The sequence below is a fragment of the Carassius auratus genome, chromosome 17, assembly GCF_003368295.1.
Source record: "Carassius auratus strain Wakin chromosome 17, ASM336829v1, whole genome shotgun sequence".
Lineage (NCBI taxonomy): Eukaryota > Metazoa > Chordata > Actinopteri > Cypriniformes > Cyprinidae > Carassius > Carassius auratus.
The window spans coordinates 27427459-27447761 of NC_039259.1; the positions used below are offsets into that span (position 1 = coordinate 27427459).

General features: G+C 28.6%; 1 protein-coding gene across 1 annotated transcript in view; it reads left to right on the plus strand.

The window, feature by feature from the left end:
• LOC113117759 (1-phosphatidylinositol 4,5-bisphosphate phosphodiesterase beta-1-like) overlaps positions 1-20303 on the plus strand; it is a 64515-nt gene extending 44212 nt beyond the window's left edge. Inside the window, exons 13-32 of the mRNA XM_026286663.1 lie at positions 981-1065; positions 1143-1329; positions 3191-3267; positions 4044-4140; positions 4216-4300; positions 5415-5539; positions 5652-5806; positions 7045-7209; positions 7285-7384; positions 9502-9606; positions 11652-11767; positions 11923-12058; positions 12138-12191; positions 13295-13514; positions 14349-14529; positions 16077-16153; positions 16228-16317; positions 17496-17553; positions 17627-17713; positions 19793-20303. Coding sequence (XP_026142448.1) covers positions 981-1065; positions 1143-1329; positions 3191-3267; positions 4044-4140; positions 4216-4300; positions 5415-5539; positions 5652-5806; positions 7045-7209; positions 7285-7384; positions 9502-9606; positions 11652-11767; positions 11923-12058; positions 12138-12191; positions 13295-13514; positions 14349-14529; positions 16077-16153; positions 16228-16317; positions 17496-17553; positions 17627-17713; positions 19793-19996 — 2404 coding nt within the window. The 3' untranslated portion in view covers positions 19997-20303. The remainder of the gene's footprint in view (positions 1-980; positions 1066-1142; positions 1330-3190; positions 3268-4043; positions 4141-4215; positions 4301-5414; positions 5540-5651; positions 5807-7044; positions 7210-7284; positions 7385-9501; positions 9607-11651; positions 11768-11922; positions 12059-12137; positions 12192-13294; positions 13515-14348; positions 14530-16076; positions 16154-16227; positions 16318-17495; positions 17554-17626; positions 17714-19792) is intronic.

Here is a 20303-nt window from a genome sequence, read left to right on the forward strand (position 1 = left end):
GCTGGCTCGCTTCGTTTTCTGCATCAAATCAGAGATGACATGCTGGAATTTCACTTCAGTCACATCAGTGTAGATGTAGTCTCCAGAATGATGTGCATGAGAACATTGCCAGGTGCTACATTTGGAGACTTATTTTAATTATGGTTTTATTTATTTTATTTTATGTTTTATTTCATTATGCTTTCAGCTTCCAGTTAGGGTTTGGGACATTTTATGTATTACCATATTACCATTTACCATATTTAGAAGATTTCCCCATAAATCAATTACATTTTTTATTCTATATTTTATTCTTTATTTTAATATTTTATTCTTTTTTTTTCATTATGCTTTCAGCTTTATATAAGAGTTTAGTACATTTTGTTTATTTTTGCCATATTCAAATTAAGATTTTATTTATTTAAATTAAGATGCTATTTTATTTCATATATTTTTTTTTTATTTTAGATTATTTTTAATATACATTTATTTATTAAATTTTATTATTATGCTTTTAGCTGCCAATAAGGTTTAGTTCATTTTATTACCAACTATTCTGCACTGCAGTATTCAAAATCTACCCCTAAATGAGTTTAAATTAAACTAATTTAATTTAATTTAATTTAATTTAATTTAATTTAATTTAATTTAATTTAATTTAATTTAATTACAAAAAATTGTAATAATTATTATTATTATTTTTTATTTAATTTTTATTTTTTTTTTATTTTTTTTATTTGTATTTATTTTATTTTATTTTATTCCAGTATGATTTTTTGCATATAACATATAACATTTTGTTTATCTATTCAGCAGAATTTTCCAAATCTCCCCCCATAATTCAGCAAAGGATTGATAAAAACGGTCTGCAGATTTCATCTTGCTCTTGGACTTTATACTGTCATTTAGTGATTTTGATGCAGCAAATGTTACGAAGCGCTAATTTATTACTCTCTGTTTATGCAAAAATGGCTGTTTCATGTGTTTCTGTTGAATGGCAGCCCCAAACAGCAAGCCAAAATGGCAGAATATTGCCGATCGATATTCGGGGACGCTCTTTTGACCGAGACTCTGGAGAAATATCCTGTAAGTGTGTCTGTCCCTGATGCATTTGCGCTCTGTTTTCAGCCAGCGTTCTCCTGACTGATTCTGCTGTGTTTCAGCTCGAGTCCGGCGTTCCTCTGCCAAGCCCTCTTGAGCTCAAGGGAAAGATCCTGATCAAGAACAAGAAATCTCACCCCAAAGCGTCAGACGGCAGCACGAAGAAGAAGCTGTCCGAGCAGGTGTCCAACACTAACAGTGACTCGTCCAGTGTCTTCGAGCCGTCGTCTCCCAGCGCTGGACACGCAGGTATCACACCCTCAAATCTGCTTGACTGAATTAAATAAGATTGAATTCATTCATTTAAGTGTTTATCATTTTAAATATTTATTTAAAAAAAAGAAAAAAATCTAATTTTTTAAAAATAATTTACATTTTCATTAAGATGTTTTAAAACATAAAAACTGTAGTGCTGCTGTTATTAGCATATATTAATTGTAAATAAAATATAATTAACTTAAATTTGTGTACATTTTTAAACTGTATATATATAAAAAAAAAAAAAAAAAAAAAATATATATATATATATATATATATATATATATATATATATATATATATATATATATATATATATATATATATTTCTTTTTTATTATTATTATTTATTTATATTTTTATATATATATATATATATATATATATATATATATATATATATAACATAATAAATTACAATTATTTTTTTAAAATTGTAAATAAAATAAAAATGTGTATACATTTTTTGTAAAGTTGTAATTATTCAATATAATATAATTTAATTGGTAAATTTAATATAATATAATATAATATAATATAATATAATATAATATAATATAATATAATATAATATAATATAATATAATATACCATGCGCGGTTTGCAGAATGAATGGGTGCATATATTCAAAATTAATAATAAAAAATAAATTAAAATGACATTTTGTAGTTGTTGATCTATTGTAGAGTTTATAATTCATTGTTATTATACAACATATTTTAATGTTTTGTTATAATTATTTTTCTTATAATTTGTAAATATGCACTATATAATAAATACATTTAAATTTGTATTTGTAAATCGTAATTAATATATTGCAACTAAACCTGTAAATTGTAAATAAATTAAAAGATTGTAAATAAAATAAAAGATTAATTTGTAGGTGTATCTAAATTTTAATTATACAATATAATATAATAATGGATGTATCAGTAAATCACGAATAATTTAAATTTAAATTAAATACATCAATTATAAATGTACAATATTATAGTATAGGATAGTAAATTAAAAATTCTGAATTCTTAAGGATATAAACTAAATTAAAATGACATTTATAAATTGAAAACGAACACAATTTTATATAATAAATAATAAAGTAATTTGTAATTTGTAACTTAAAGACATATTAAATAAATAATAAAGATAATAAACAAAAATATTAAACTGCAAATATATATAATATATATATATATATATATATATATATATATATATATATATATATATATATATATATATATTTGCAGTTTAAATAAAATAATTGTCATTTAATGCAATCTTTTTCATTTGTGCGTGTATATATATATATATATACGCACAAATGAAAAAGATTGCATTAAATGACAATTATTTTATTTGCTAGTAATTATTTAATGATAACTAAATAATGTAATAGATCACACAAAAATAACAATTCCACGTAATTTATTTATTAGTACTTGTTTAATGATAGATTAATACATCATCCTTTCATGTGCATGAATATTATTTACTTTATTTATCGATGTTTAATAATAAATAAATAATCGCATAACTTATGTATATTTGTGTACAAATGAAACTGATCAGACATAAATGACAGTAGTCTAATTTATTTATTGCTATTTATTTAGGGATAAATAAATAATGAAATTAAGAACTTATACTTATTTTTTGCAATAAATTAAGCAGATCACCAAAAAAAATTAAATAAAAAAAATACAATTAAATGCATTCATTGATAGATAAAACAATAATAATTTAGATTTGTGCACAAATCACCCATAAATAATTTGTTTAATTATTTATTCCATAATACATGAATAATTAATTAAACAATTGATGACTGGATCCTGTTTTTGTGCTTCAGCGTCTGCAGAAGTGGAGGCTGAGGATGATGATGATGAAGATGATGATGATGATGACTGTAAGAAGTCCATGGATGAGGTCAGGATGCTTTATATCATACTATTGATTCATGTTTTGAATCAGCTTTTATTTGTATATTTTAAGTTTTTTATTTTAGTGGAAATTTGAGTAACTTTTTTTATGTGCTTCGTTGTCATTTTCTGTTTTTAATTTACATGTAGCTTTTTTTAGTTTTAAGTTATTTTAGTATTTTTAATAAATATAAATAACCTTTTATATTTCAGTTATTTTAACGTTTCTCATTTCGATTTTTTTAATAAGATATATATATATATATATATATATATATATATATATATATATATATATATATATATATATATATATACACTTCTATATACCTTTGAATTTATTTCATCTTCGTTTTAGTAATTTTAGCATAAAAACGTATTTATTTAAATTAGTTGGGCAACATGTCGAAATTCTATTTTTGTAGGTTTTTATTTAACATTTCTATGTAGCTTTTAATTTTTAACTATTTCTAAATATGTTTAACTAATTCTCATTTCTAGTTGTTTTTCTTATTTCTTATTTCTAATTCTTTTTCTATTTTTTTGTCTAATATTTACAGTTTAATAGTTGTACTTTTAGTCTCACTTTGAAGCGGATTAATTGGTGATTTTGAGCTCATGCACAGAAGTGAATTACTCTGCTTGTAAATAAAAGGTTTTGACTCTTGTGTACATTTTCACCAAAGGAGTACAGAATAAGGTTTGAAACTCTTAATCATTCAGAAACTGATGTCCACACTCCTCATGAGCTCAAACTCTGATGTTCTTGGTGATCTTCTTCAGGGTACAGCAGGATCTGAAGCCTTTGCCACTGAAGAAATGTCCACGCTGGTCAACTACATCCAGCCCACCAAGTTCCACTCGTTTGAGATTTCCAAGAGTAAGTTTTGGCCACATATGATGAAGAGTTGACCCATCTGAAGATCTGATTCAAACCAGATCGGTCTGCTTTCAGAGAGCAAACGCAGTTATCAGATGTCGTCGTTCGTGGAGACCAAAGCGCTGGAGCATCTCACCAAGACACCGGTGGAGTTCATCGAGCATCCTTTCAAACACAGCACACATTTCTGACCGCAAACCAGGACAAGAGCATCTATTATTCATGCCAAAACTTATGACCTAAATAATCCAATCTGTCAGGAAGATTTCAGAACAGCATCTGACTCGTGCCCTGTTTGCAAGTCTTCACAAGACATTTAATATGTTTGTGTGAAGAACAGATGGAAATGTATAGTATTATTCATTTAAATGTAGCTTTAATTGACACATGTTTATATTTAGATGTGATACCTTAATATGTATGCATCTGAGATAAATTACACCAAGCTGCTTTTGTTTTATTTATCAAAAAAAAAAAAAAAATTATATATATATATAAATAACAATTAAGTACATTAGCACAGTATTTATAAAAAATATATATAATATATTTTAATATATTAAAAAATGTATATAATGTATATAAAAATGTTATAGGTATATTTTGATGCCAAAATTGATGATAAATGATATAATAATGTTATAATGTAGGTGTTCAGTTTAGATTCCTAAATTGTATTTTGTTGTAGAAAAGTACTAAAAAGGGGAAAGAAATGTTCCACAAAAAATAAAACAATTACACAAATAATATCATTTACATTTAAAAATTCAGTTTGATGAAAAACACAAAAGATGGTAATTTCAAAATAAAAATACATTAAAAATACATTTTATAAATTAAACTATATATAAAAATAATAATGTTTTATTTCAGTGAGATGCCAAGTCAACATTTCTAATTCCTTATTTTTTCTAATGTCTATATTTTATATTCTATATTTTTAGGTTTTTTTTTGTTTGATTTTGAATTGATTATGATTTTTTTTTTTTTTTTAGTTTTTATTTTATTTTATTTTAATAGTTTTAGTCATCGGTAGCAGCACTAGGACATACATCAGCCAAATTGATTAAGTAGATTTATTTAAAATAATAATAATAATAAGTATATTAAAATGCAATTATAAAATATAGAAAAAAAATATTTGTTTATGAAAAAAAGAAAAAAGTAACCGTTTTAATGTTTTGTCAGGTGATGATGATGACACCGGTCTGTGTATGATTTGTTGATGTATCTGTGTAATTGGTTACGACGCTCCCTTAACCGTATGCGTGTAGATACAACAAGTTTCAGCTGAGCAGGATTTATCCCAAAGGAACGCGTGTGGATTCCTCCAACTACATGCCGCAGGTCTTCTGGAACGCCGGCTGTCAGCTCGTGGCACTCAACTTTCAGACCATCGGTGAGAGACCGGGAGCAATGAAGATGCTTCAGGAGAGCCTTATGAAATTATGACTTAACTGTAATATGAAATCTCCACTGTAATCTGACTTTTTTACTCGCCTCTCTCTCAGATCTGTCCATGCAGCTGAACCTCGGCATGTACGAGTACAACGGGAAGAGCGGCTACAGACTCAAACCAGAGTTCATGAGACGACCGGACAAGAACTTCGACCCCTTCACAGAGAGCACTGTGGACGGCATCATAGCCAACACCTTATCAGTGAAGGTCAGACGCATAAGTATAACATCTCAGCTTTCAGCACATTAAAAGCTTTCATGGCACACGAGACTGTAGCCAGAACCTTTAGTACAAGGATATTAATATTCAATGCATTATTGTATTGATAAATGATTTGATGTAGTTCTTTTTAGTTTTATTTATTGTGTGTAGTGTAGATTTATGTTCAAGTTTTAATGCCTAAATTAGTTTTTGTTCAATAAAAATACTATAAAAGTGTAATTTTTTTAATTGAAATTTTGGTTCAGTTTTGATCTTGTCAAATTGGCTTTTGTTCCAGAAGAATTCCATAAAAGCTTATATTATTTATCATTTAAATTATATGTTCAACTTTGAAACCCAGAAAAAAAAATTTAATCCAGAAAAATACTCTAAAATTATTTAATAAAAAAAAAAATGTATGTTTAATTTTGAATGCCAAAATAGTTTTTTTTTTCTGGAAAAAATGTCCTAAAATTATATAATTTATAACTGGAATTGACAGTATATGTTTAAAATCGATGCCCAAAAAATTATGTAATTTATCATTCAAATATATTGCCAAATTAAATTTTTTTTTTTTTTGAAAAATACTATAAGATATAATTTATGATTATTTAATTTTGATGCCAAAATGTGTTTTTAAGAAAATTATTTTAAAAAAATTATGTAATGTATAATTTAAATGTATATATGTCTAAATTAGTTTGGATCAATACAATAAACAATAAAAAAATATTTAATTTGACGATGATTTAAATAATGATACATTTTATGATATAAATTTTTTTTAAATGCTTTTCTGCCTAAATATTTTTTGTTCCTGAAAAGTCCTGTAATTTTTTTATTTATTTGATAGTTAAAGAAGGCTAATGTAGGCTAATTTGTGATTTAAATATGTTTAATTGTTTATATGCTTACATTTTTATTGAGATTTAATTTAATTGAATTTAATTAAGTTATTTTTTCCTGTTCTCTTTTTTAAAAAATCCAAAGAAAGCTAAAGTTTCCAAAGTCAGTCATTGCTTGTTTTGATTTTCAAGGGGTGTAGAATTAAGTTGAGATGCTTTACCATGTCCCCACCAATATATCAGAGACTAAATTGTCCCTAAATTGGCTGTTGTTTGCGGATATATCCCACCAATGCCGAAATCAAACTTTTGCCCTTTATGTATTGTCATTGTATCCTGGTTTCCTGAGCTCTGGTTATGTGTTTATATGTCATCTATATCTCGATGTCTCTTCAGATCATATCAGGACAGTTTCTGACTGACAAGAAGGTGGGCGTTTATGTGGAGATTGACATGTTTGGACTCCCCGTTGACACCAGACGAAAAGCGCTCAAGACAAAGACGTCCCAGAGCAACGCCATCAACCCCGTGTGGGACGAGGAGCCCATCGTCTTTAAAAAGGTACGGCTGTTTCTGTAAGCGTTCTTCAGGCGCTCGGAGAGTGTGAAATCAATAACGGTGTTGTTTCTGGGTCAGGTGGTGTTGCCCACGCTGGCGTCCCTCAGGATAGCCGTGTATGAAGAGGGCGGAAAGTTCATCGGCCATCGCATCATCCCCGTCTCAGCCATCCGTCCGGGTGAGAATCAGCCTGAGCCACTGGATGCACTGACTCTTTTCAGCCTGAAATGTGCTGTCGTTTATGTTTTTATAAACAGTGATGATGTCATAACAGTAATTTCATATGATTAGTTCCTGTGGCTCAGTGGTAGAGCATTGCATTAGCTGCGCAAAAGGTTGTGGGTTCGATTCCCAGGGAACATGTGTTAGGTAAAAAATGTTAGCTTAAATGCATCGGATAAAAGCGTCTGCTAAATGCATAAATTTAATTTAATCAGTCTTTTCTTTTTTTTTGCATTTATTTAACCTTCACATTGCAAAGATAGTGTTGCGTTAAAGGGATGCTCCATCCCAAAATGAAAATTCTTTCATTATTAACTTACCCCCGTGTCGGTCCAAATCTGTAAACCTAGCTTAATTCGTCTTTGGAACACAATTTAAGGTATTTCGGATGAAAACCGGGACTGCCAAATAAATAACAGTGTAAGTATGAAAAGCATCGTCAGAATAGTTAAACTAAATAGTGGTTCAACCGTAACGTTATGAAGCGACGTCAATACTTTTTGTACACGAAGAAAACAAAAATAAACGACTTTATTCAACAATTCCTCTCCTCTGTGTCTCTCCAAAACCGCGAAGCACTATTTCGGCAAATCTGGTGGCTTACGATTTTCTATGTCAGTCGCGCAACAAGAATACGTTTTTAAAACGCGAATTTATGCTTTGGTTTGAAAGCAAACAATGCATCGGCGGAGCGTGCTTAATGAAGAAAATTTCATTTTGGGGTGGAGTAACCCAATTTCACGAATATAGAATCAACCAGGGGTTATTATAAAAATAAATAAATTCAGTAACAAATACTGTAAATAAAGAAATAAGATTGCGAGATTAAAGTCATAATAGTTTGAGAATAAAGGTGTAGCATTATGTACGACGGCATTTTTGTGTCACTGTATAGATATATTTTTTTAAATAATAATTATGATGATATTTCAATAATAAAAAACCCTAAAAAAATCACTAGAATAAATTAGTACCAATACGGAAATATAGTGAAAATATTTTGAGAATAAAGTCAAAATTGCGAGAATTAAGTTACAATTTTTTTTTGAGTATTGTGCATGGAAATAGCTCAGATTGTGAGCACCGGGAGAAATTCAACTGATTTGGATATATATTGCATTAGATTAATAGCAGAAATCATAACATGATGTCAGGAACTTTACGTCTTTGATTGCATTTTACGTACTTTAAATATAAAACAAAACCCCAGCTTTCAAATTCTGTCATTTTATAGCGAAATACAAACAATATATGATGCAATAATGTGTTTTATCATGCTCTTTAATGTGACGTGAACGATCGCTGTATTCACCTCGGTTAAAGCGGCATGAGAATCAATCATCTTTTCAATCACAATGAGTAAATCCGTTTATTATACTGTTTTTCATGCCTTCAGATTGTAATAAAGAGGAAAACACACAAAACACATCATATTGATTAACTGCGATATATTGTGATTAAAGAATTGTTCTTCAAATGAAAAAAAAATAGTTATTGAAGGTAATATTGCTAGTTATTCAGTTTACATTTTTATGTTACGTGCTATAATGTATATAGAGTTGTACTTTTTATTTTATTCCATTGTATTATGAGAGAATATAAAAGTTTGTTTGGATTTTATGTGATTTTTGTTTTGCATTTAATTTAGTGTTACATTATTGTAATAATTAATTATTATTATTAGTTGTCCTTCTATTGTATTGTATTGTAAAGGGGGAAATAAAATACGATTTCAGTTAATTTTATGCTTTTTAGCATTGTTATAATAATTACAGTTATTAAGATTACATTATTTATATATATTAATAATAGTACTGTTATTAACAATACATTTTACAATATAAAAATGAAGATTTAGTTTTACTTTTATATGTTTTTAGCATTTTAATTTAGATTTGTAGTATACTAATAAGAACTTACAGTATTGTTATTAATATTATTATTATTTTGCAACATGCAAATTGCATTGCATTGTATCAGTACAAGACATTTTGCCACTTGAAAATGCAGTTTTGGTTAATTATTATTCTTTTTTTTTTTTTGCTAAAACATAATTTTGTCATATTCTCACAGGTTATCGTTACATCGGACTGAGAAATGAAAAGAATCAAGCGCTGACTCTTCCTGCTTTATTTGTGTATATCGAGGTGAAAGACTATGTTCCTGATACATTCGCCGGTAAGAAGGAATTTCTATAATCATATGCAACCTTAAATAGATTTCAAACACTAAAAATAACTAATTATCTGTCAGTAGCATATGAATAGAATGGTAAATACGAGTAAATCTCACAAACAGTGTGGACCATTATTAAGGAATCACATTTTGCATAAAAGAAAGACCATCAGCCTTCTTTGAATTATTAAAGTCACATGAAAACAAAGTGACTTCATTTATGAAAAGTGTTAAAGTTAAAAATGAGGCATCATTCATTCAATATGCATATATGTGTTGAGAATTATATATCAAAAGTGATGTAGACCCAACAGAAGATGTCAGATGTTTTATTTGATGCAAGTTAGATCAAATAATAGTTTATAATAGTCAGACTTTTAGTTCTTCATTAGAGAATGTTGAATATTACAAGGTGATTTTTAAAAGAGATATTTCCTATAAAATGCCAAGAAATCAGTATTTTCCAAAATGTTTCTTAACTAAGGGTTTCCATTTGTACTAAAGCTTCAGATATTATGTATGTATGAGCCAATTAAAAGAGGCAAACCAGTGCTGTTTTTTTGTTTGTTATTTTATTATTTTGAATTTGCTAAATATTTTGAAAAAGATATTGTTGTAAAAAAAGCTAATTATTTAATGTAACTTATTAAATCAAATATTAAGTCAAATATTAAATCAAATATAATATATATTATGTTATTTCGATTAATTGATTTTTTTAAGTTTAAAAGTTGATATGTATAAAATTAAATATAATATTTTTTAGTTTCTTTGGCAATTATTTTAGATTTTTAATGGTTTAAAGTTGCAAAATATATAAAAAAAGACGTTAATTAATTAAGTTAACTAAATTAAATGCTGAAATAACATAAAACATCAAAGGTAATATTTTTAACATGTATTTGACTATTATTTGTTTTTTTTAAGATTTTTAAGTCGGAAAAAAATGAAAAAGTTTTAATTGTTAACTTAAATGCTAGATCCATATATAAAATGAAATATCATATATTTTAATATATTTAGCTATTATTTTGAATGTTTTAAATGTTTAAAGTTGCAAAATATTGTGAAGAAGTTATTGTTAACTAGAAACTGTTAATTGTCGACTAAATTAAATGCTGAAATAATATATAACATCAAAATAACATTTATTTATTCATTTGACTATTATTTTTGGTGTTTTTTAAAGTCGAAAAAAATGGAATAAGGTATTATTGTTAACTAAAGTGCTAAAGTCATATATAAAATGAAATATAATATATTTTAATATATCTGGCTATTATTTTCGATGCTTTAAAGGTTTAAATGTTTAATGTCACAAAATATTGTGAAAAAGTTATTGTAAATTAGAAACATAAATGCTGAAGTCATATTAGATATATATCTATATATATATATTTTTTACTATTATTCTGAAGTTTTTTTATTATTATTTTAATTGTGAAAAAGTTTAATTTTTTTTACCAAAATTTATTTATTTTTCTATTTTTTTGGGTGCTTTTTGAAAGGTTTGAAGTTGCAAAATATTGTGAAAAAGGTAATAATTGTTAACCAAAATGCAACTGTCATATGAAATCAGATATTATATTATCCAGATTTTTTTTCTATTATTTTTAAGGGTTTTTTGTGTGTGTTTTATTTTTTTATTATTGTGAAAAGTTATAATTATTAACCAAAATAAATTTCTTTTTCTATGAATTTTGGCTACTTTTTGATATTTTTGAAGTTGCAAAATAATGTGATAATTGTTAACCAAAATGCAAATATCAAACAAAAAAATATGAAATCAAACATTGTTTGTTTTTTTTCAGATTTTTTTTTTTTTTATTATTTACAATTATTTTATTTGCTTTTTGAATGTTTGAAGTTGCAACCTTGTGACAAAAGTTATAATTGTTAACCAGAAGCTGTTTAATGTTAATTAACTGCATAAACAACATCAAATATATTATTTTGGAGTGTCTTGATGCCTGTGAAGTTGACTCTGGAGTGTGTTGTGAGTTTGCTGACGGTGTGTGTGTGTGTGTGTGTGTTTCTGTGCTGATCAGATGTCATCGAAGCGCTGTCCAACCCCATCAGATACGTCAACCTGATGGAGCAGAGATCCAAACAGCTGGCGGCGCTCACTTTAGAGGAAGGAGAAGAAGAGAAAGACACCAGAGAGGTAGAAACGTCTCCAGATCTCGAGCGCTGAAGAGCTCAGACAGAGACAGCAGCTCAGATTTCTTCCTTGTAATGAATCAGTGGTTTCTCAGCGGTCTGTCGCTGTGAAACTGAACAGTATTAGAGGTTTTGATGACGGAGTGTGTCGTTCTCCAGGTGGATCCTGGTGTAGAAAACCCTTCGGAGGTGAAAAGCGAACCCAAACCCATCCCGGTTGAGAACGGCTTGAGTCACACCCCCAGCGCTGCTCCGAAACCCGCGTCCCAGATCAACACACAGCCGCAGTCCACAGGTCAGAGCTTCTCAGTCCAAACCTACTGATGAGTTTCACTGGATGTGCATCAATCTTCTCTGATCTTATTATGATTCAGGCTCAACCAAACCAGCGGCCAAGACTGAGGATCTGATTCAGAGCGTCCTCACCGGTCAGTGACCCAAACGCTTTTTATCACTCAGACCTTTCTGACCTTTGTTTATTCTGTCATTTTATTTTAATATGTAGTAATATATCATTTTTATATATATATAATTAATTAAATTACATTGTATTATTATTATTATTATTATTATTATTTACTTTTTTATATTAACAACATAGTTAATTAAAATGTATTAAAATACAAAAGAATACAGAACTATAATGCATTTTATATACACATATACAGAAAAAAGAGGCTAAAATAAAGCATAGCAGGTTATTTAAAAAACAAACTTTTTTTTTTTACTTGTAATGACGTTGTGTAAAATATAATTTAGTTTAATATATAAAACATTATTATTTTGTTTTATATTTCATTAATATATACAATCTATTATATACAATATTATTTTTTGTTGTTTTTAAAAATTAATAACAATCTAAAATATTTTAAAATGTATTTTATATGAGTAACATATATATATATAAATATATATATATATATATATATATATATATATATATATGTAATTTATATACGTTATATTATGTTATGTTATATTATGTTATGTTATATTATACTGTTTATAACAAATTATTGATATTATTTATATTAATACGTTAGGTGTGTGTGTGTGTGTGTGTGTGTGTGTGTGTGTGTGTGTGTATATATATATATATATATATATATGATGTTATTTAAAATGTATATATAAAATGTTATATAAAAATAACATTGCTAGATTATATATTAAGTATGTATGTCTATATATAATAAATGTACGTTTCTGTAGACATAAAAAAAAAAAAATCAAAATAAGATCAAAATAGAGAAAAATAAAAACTATATATAAACAGATAAAAAAATAGCATAATCCAGTCAAGTGTGCAATATAAATGATGTCTGTGCTTCAGGGCAGCTGTGTTTTGCTTGTTTTATGTGAGAAATCAAAGCCTCAGGTTGTGTTTTATTTGGTAGCCGTTGAGTTTCAATAATGTTTAATTCACTGTACGTTACTGAAAAAATCCATTGATATGAACTTCAGAAAAGGTTTATTAGATATGGAGGTGATGATGATATTATAAAATCAAATGTTATAATTCATGAAGAGATGGAGGCGCAAACCGTAGAGGAGCTGAAACAGCAGAAGGGCTTCGTCCGAGAGCAGAGACGACATTATAAAGAGATGAAGGACCTGGTGAAGAAACACCACAAGAAGACCACCGAGATGATCAAGGAGCACACGTCCAAATACAACGAGATCCAGCACGACTTCCTGCGCAAACGAGCCGTCCTGCTGAAGTCTGCCAAACGAGACGGTAAGAAGAGGTAGGTAGAGTCCGGTCCGGTCACACACTTTCCTTTACTGACCACAGCTGAAAACATGACCGAGAGAGGTCCACCAGAAGACCAATATAGTGAAAGCACGAAAATACAATAGACTCAACGTTTAGTTTAGCATGCACATGTGTGATCCTGGAGCGCAAGACCAGAAAATTGATGTTTGTACCTCAACTAAAAGCTGGAAAAATAAACCTTCCATTGATGCATGGACAATATTCGGCAACCATTTGAAAATCTGGAATCTGAGGGATGCAAAAAACTCTTAAATACCGAGAAAATCATCTTTAAAGTTGTCCGAATGAATTCTTAGCACTGCATATTACTAATCAAAAATGAAGCTTTGATATATTTACAGTAGGAAATGTATAAAATATCTTCATGGAACATGATCTTTACTTACTATCTTAATGATTTTTGACATAAAAGAAAAATAGATACCGGTAATTTTGACCCATACAATGTTTTTTTTGGTTATTGCTATAAATACACCCCAGCGACTTAAGACTTTTTCCATTTATCAGACACTTTTATCCAAAGCGACTTACATTGCATTCATGCTAACAGTTTTCTCCTAACATGTGTTACCTTGCGCTTGCTAAAGCAATGCTCTACCACTTGAGCTACAGGAACAATTTTGTGCTCCACGGTCACATAAACATATATATTCCCATATGCACATATATTTTGCATACATATAAATGCGTTTTGAATTGCTCGGTTGTCTAAAACATCACCCTGATGGGAACAAGTTAAGCTGGCAGTGCAAGGGGTGTAACTTTAGCTGTATAAATGATTGAACTGATGTGTGTGTCTCGTCAGGTGTTTGTCGTCCAGTCCTGAACACGGACCGTCGTTCTTCGAGCAGGAACTGGCCGATCTGGATCAGGAAAGCGGACAGAAACTGTCCGAACTCAAAGAACAGCAGCAGCAGCAGCTGCTCAGTCTGCGTCAGGAGCAGTATTACAGCGAGAAATACCTGAAGAAAGAGCACATCAAACAGGTCAGATCAGAGACGGGACGCAAAGAACAGTTACATTCTTAACTGGAAGAAAAGAGAGAGTAAATATAACAAATATACAGGAAATAACCAAACCATGGCTAAAAGATTTCAAAACCTACCGTATTTTCCGGACTATAAGTTGCAATTTTTTTTCATAGTTTGGCTGGTCCTGCGACTTATAGTCAGTTGCGACTTATTTATCAAAATTAATTTGACATGAACCAAGAGAAATGAACCAAGAGAAAACATTACCGTCTCCAGCCGCCAGATGGCGCTCTGTGCTGCTCAGTTCTCCTGTAGTCTACACTGAACACATAGAGCGCCCTCTGGTGGCTGGAGACGGTAATGTTTTTATATTTGTTCTAAATAAATGCGACTTATAGTCCAGTGCGACTTAAATATGTTTTTTTCCTCATCATGACATATTTTTGGAACGATGCGACTTATACTCAGGTGTGAATTATAGTCCAAAAGATATGGTAATTTAAATATTACATTTGGAAAATGTATAACAATACAGAAGTGTAATGAATGTATGAAAAAATTGTGAAAGTGTGTTTCTTGTTTGAAAAATAGTATTAATTGATAATGTTAGTTATTAATACAAACATATTAGTTATTTGGATATTAATATATTAATTGTGTGTCCATGTATAGTGTGTGGGGAAATTATTAAATATTAAAATAAATATAATATAAATAATAATAATAATAATAATAATGTGAGAAATATATATATATAATAAATATCAAGTAATATAGAAATATAAATAATACATAAAAAATAATTAAACCAACTGTGCAATATTTAAGATGTGTGTATCTTGAGAGAGGCTGTATTTTATTTATTAAATAGTATTAATGAATAATGTTAGTTATTAATACAAAAATATAAATTATTTGGATATTAATATATTAATTGTGTATCAATTTATAGTGTGTGGAGAAAATTATTAAATATTAAAATAGATATATAAATAATAATAATAATAATAATAATGTGATACATAATACATAAAAAAATAATTAAACCAAGTATGCAATATTTAAGATGTGTGTATCTTGAGAGAGGCTGTATTTTACATACCGTATTTTTCGGACTATAAGTCGCACCTGAGTATAAGTCGCATCAGTCCAAAAATACATCATGATGAAGAAAAAAAACATATATAAGTCGCTCTGGACTATAAGTCGCATTTATTTAGAACCAAGAGAAAACATTACCGTCTCCAGCCACGAGAGGGCGCTCTATGTCTTCAGTGTAGACTACAGGAGAACTGAGCAGCACAGAGCGCCCTCTGGCGGCTGGAGACGGTAATGTTTTCTCTTGGTTCATTTCTCTTGGTTCATGTCAAATTAATTTTGATAAATAAGTCGCAACTGACTACAAGTCGCAGGACCAGCCAAACTATGAAAAAAAGTGTGACTTATAGTCCGGAAAATACGGTACTTAATGTTAGAAATCAGATCTAAATTATTGAAGCATTTCAGATATGCAGCTTTAGAAAACTTTTCATCGTTTTTTGAGTGAAATGCTGTGTCTGCAGTTGATCGAGAAGCTGACGGCCATCGCTGAAGAGACTCAGAGCAACCAGATGAAGAAAATCAAGGAGCTGTGTGAGAAGTGAGTCTTTCTGAACATCACCGGCCTCTTTAATAATTCATAAGGTCATGTCGAGTCACCGTCTGTGTTCACAGAGAGAAGAAAGAGCTGAAGAAGAAGATGGACAAGAAGAGACAAGAGAAGATCAATGAAGCCAAAACCAAGGAGAAACACCTGACAGAAGAGTAAGTCTTCATCTGCTCCTCTTCATGCTTCTTTTGGGATTAAGATGAGTATATTAAAGCATATTTGGCCTCTGAACAATATTAAAATATTAATGGTAAATACAAAAAAAAAAAAAAAAAAAACTACTGATAAAATACATTTAATAATTATATTAATTGGTGATACTCATAATGTAAATATAAAATATATTATTTGTTTTTTGCTTGCATTATTTCATATATTTACATTTTATTCATAATGACCCTGCAATGTTTTTTGTTTCTTATCTATTCTCTTATTTTCTGTGAATGTGTACATAAAAATAAATGTATTAAATATTATAGTTATTTTCTCCATACTTTGTGTAATATAAATAAAATAAAAAAACATTAATACATTTAATTACGTTTAATTAATTTAATTTGAAATAATAATCATCTAAGTGTAAGCCTTCATCTGCTCATCTTCATGCTTATTTTGGGATTTAGATGAGTATATTAAAGCATATTTGGCCTCTTAACAATATTAAAATATTAATGTTAAATACAAAAAAAAAACACTACTGATACACTACATTTAATAATTATATTAATTTGTGATACTAATAATGTAAATATAAAGCGAAAACAAATATATATATATATATATATATATATATATATATATATATATATATATATAGAATTGTATTATTATTTGTTTTTTGCTTGCATTATTTAATATATTTACATTTTATTCATAATGACCCTTCCATGTTTTTTTTCTTATCTATTCTCTTATTTTCTGTGAATGTGTACATAAAAATAAATGTATTAAATATTATAGTTATTTTCTCTATACTGTGTAATATAAATAAAATAAAAAAAACATTAATACATTTAATTAAGTTGAATTAATAATAATAATCTTCTAAGAATTTCCATACAAGAATATATATATTTTACTATTATAATAATATTTTCAGTATATGTGTATGGATATTACAAAAACATGAATCAGATATATTATTTGATATTTTAATATGAAATAATAATAATAATCTTCTAACTAAATGTGAATCTCTTTATAGAGAGAGAGAGAGGAAGGTTATTTTTATTAATGCTCTGGGAGGCAATTAAAGGAATGATTTGTTTTATTCTTCATAAAGCTGTCCTCTAGATGGCAATGAAAGCGTGTTAAGAGTCTCGGTGTGTTTCAGGGAGAAGCTGGAGATCAACAGGTCGTACGTGAACGAGGTCGTGCAGCACATCAAGAGGGTAAAACAGCTTCATCAAAACCAGATCAAACATGACTCTTCAGACTTCACACTGTTCGTCTTTCTCTCTCTAGCTGGAAGACGCTCAGACTAAAAGACACGAGAAGCTGCTCGAGACTCATAAGAGCGTCCTGCAGCAGATACTAGACGAGAGACCCAAGGTAAGAGTCTACTGTGTTTAACTGCAAAACCTCAAATAAAGAAGTCTTAATATCACATAAATGAACACAGCAGAACTCATTTGATTAAGTATAAAACTGTGCATGCTAATTCAGAATTACAGCACTTTGGTGTCAGTGGATAGAAATATTAACCAATGGAAACATCTCAATTGCATTTGCAAATAAACAAATGCACAGAGGTCTTTTTCTTTATTAGTGGCCGAACAACAGAAGAGGACGGTTCAAAAGGGCATGCAATATTATCGCATCAATTTAAACAATTATGCATTATGTTAAATAACATATTAATGTTTCTTAGTGTCTTAAATGTTTAGAATTGTATTAATGCATTTGCTTTTTGTCGTTCCACTGTTTAAAACGATTAAAAATATGTCAATATGCACATTGGAAAACTTCATAAATATAGCGATTTTTTAAGATGACGGCTCCAGACTTTAAGGCCTTGTGCATCAGATATGATGCAGGGTTAATGACAATTCAGTCATCATTAAAAGTCCTGTTAAAGACAGGTTTATAACAACAAGACGAGGATGAGGATACTCTTCAAATATTAAACACTTAACACATGAAATATTTCATAAGCTGTCAGGAGTGTTTACTGTGATCATCTGGCACATTTTTAGCGAGGATCCTAATACAGAAACAGAGAAGATGTGCTTTTAAATGACACTACAGATTTATTATTATTATATTATTGAGTATTGAGTATTATTATAGCAATATTTTGTTCCTTCAATCTCATGTTTTTTCCTTGAAGTTATTTAATAATAATTTTGGTCATTTGTTTTGGTCACATTAATGTATCATTAGAATTTTTTTTTTTTATTAAATTATACCTATATTTATCAAATTCTTTATTTTCTGGGTGATTTTCCAACCACTGGTTCATATAATTAAGCAGGTTATTTCCAATTTTTATATATTTATTAATGTTTCTTTTTTTTCTTGTAGTCCTTTTAATAATGTAAATGAGGGTTTTGCACAGAATTTATTAAAAAAATTATGATTAATGTATTTATGATATATTTAGGTTTGGTATTAAATTACATATACATTTATAAAATGTATTAATTTATTTTTTTGGGACAATTTTCTATCTTCTCTCTCTCTCTGTATTTATTTATTTATAATAATAATTAAAATTATTAAACATATTTATTTATTTATTTTCGTAGACGTTTACCACTTTTATTTATTTGTTTTCTTTAAGTCCTTTCACAATTTTAGTCAAGTTTTTTTTCATTAAATTGATTAAAAATTTATAATAAAAAAATATTTATTTATTTATTTATTTGTTTGTTTATTTTCGTAGACTTTTACCACGTAATTTTTTTTTCCTTTAAGTCCTTTCCCAATGTTAGTCAAGTTTTTTTCATTAAATTTATAAAAAAATTATAATAAATAAATATATTTATTTATTTATTTATTTGTTTATTCTCGTAGACTTTTACCTCTTTTATTTTATTTATTTTTTCCTTTAAGTCCTTTCATAATGTTAGTCAAGTTTTTTTCATTAAATTTATAAAAAAATTATAATAAATAAATATATTTATTTGTTTATTTATTTATTTGTTTATTCTCGTAGACTTTTACCTCTTTTATTTTATTTATTATTTCCTTTAAGTCCTTTCATAATGTTAGTCAAGTTTTTTTCATTAAATGTATACAAAATTTATAATAAAAACAATTAAAAAAAAAAAAAAAAAAAAAAAATATATATATATATATATATATATATGCACCATAAACAGTCAAAAAAAAAATTCACTAATATTTTCTACCCTCTCTCAGATGAGAGATGTCTTCTTCTTGTTAGTTAACCTCCTTATTACTTCACTGTGCCTAGACAGATAAAGTTTCCAAACATCATTAATGTGTAAATGTGGCCGTTAAACTGATACCTGTCTGAAATAAAGCTTTTTTGCAGTTGTTTCACTAAATGTAGTTTTGTTTTCATATTGCACAAAAGTATTGATGTCAGGCTTGATGTGATTTTGACTTTTAATTTTTTGAGAATAGCATGCACTGATGCTCACGTTTGATTTCCTGTGTTTGCAGCTCCAGAGCGACCTGGATCAGGAATACCAGGACAAATTCCGGCGGCTTCCTCTGGAGATCCAGGAGTTTGTGCAGGAGAGCACCAAGAGAAAGACTGAGGACGGAGAGCCGGAGGTTCTTCGCTCTTCTTCCTCCACGCTGGAGAAACTCATGACGAAGGGAGCACAGTCTGAAGACGACACAGAGGAGGAGAAGAAAGACTGATGTCAGAAACACTCCACTTTCACCTTCCTTCATTTCCAAACATGATGTTTTCAAGGCTTGCGTTTACTCCAGCAGACGGAGGAGGTTCTGTTGATGTGCTTCTCATGATGACGAATGGAAGAGAACACAGGTCATGATGACACTGCTTTGAGATCAGTTCTCTTTAACAGATGAATCTCATAAAAACACCCTGCTCAAATCAACCCAAAACCACAATCTGGGATTAGTTCACCCGGGAAATATATTTAGTTTTAAAAAAAATATCTGTCTGTCTTCGGGCCATTGAGATTTTTACATTTTTCAACTT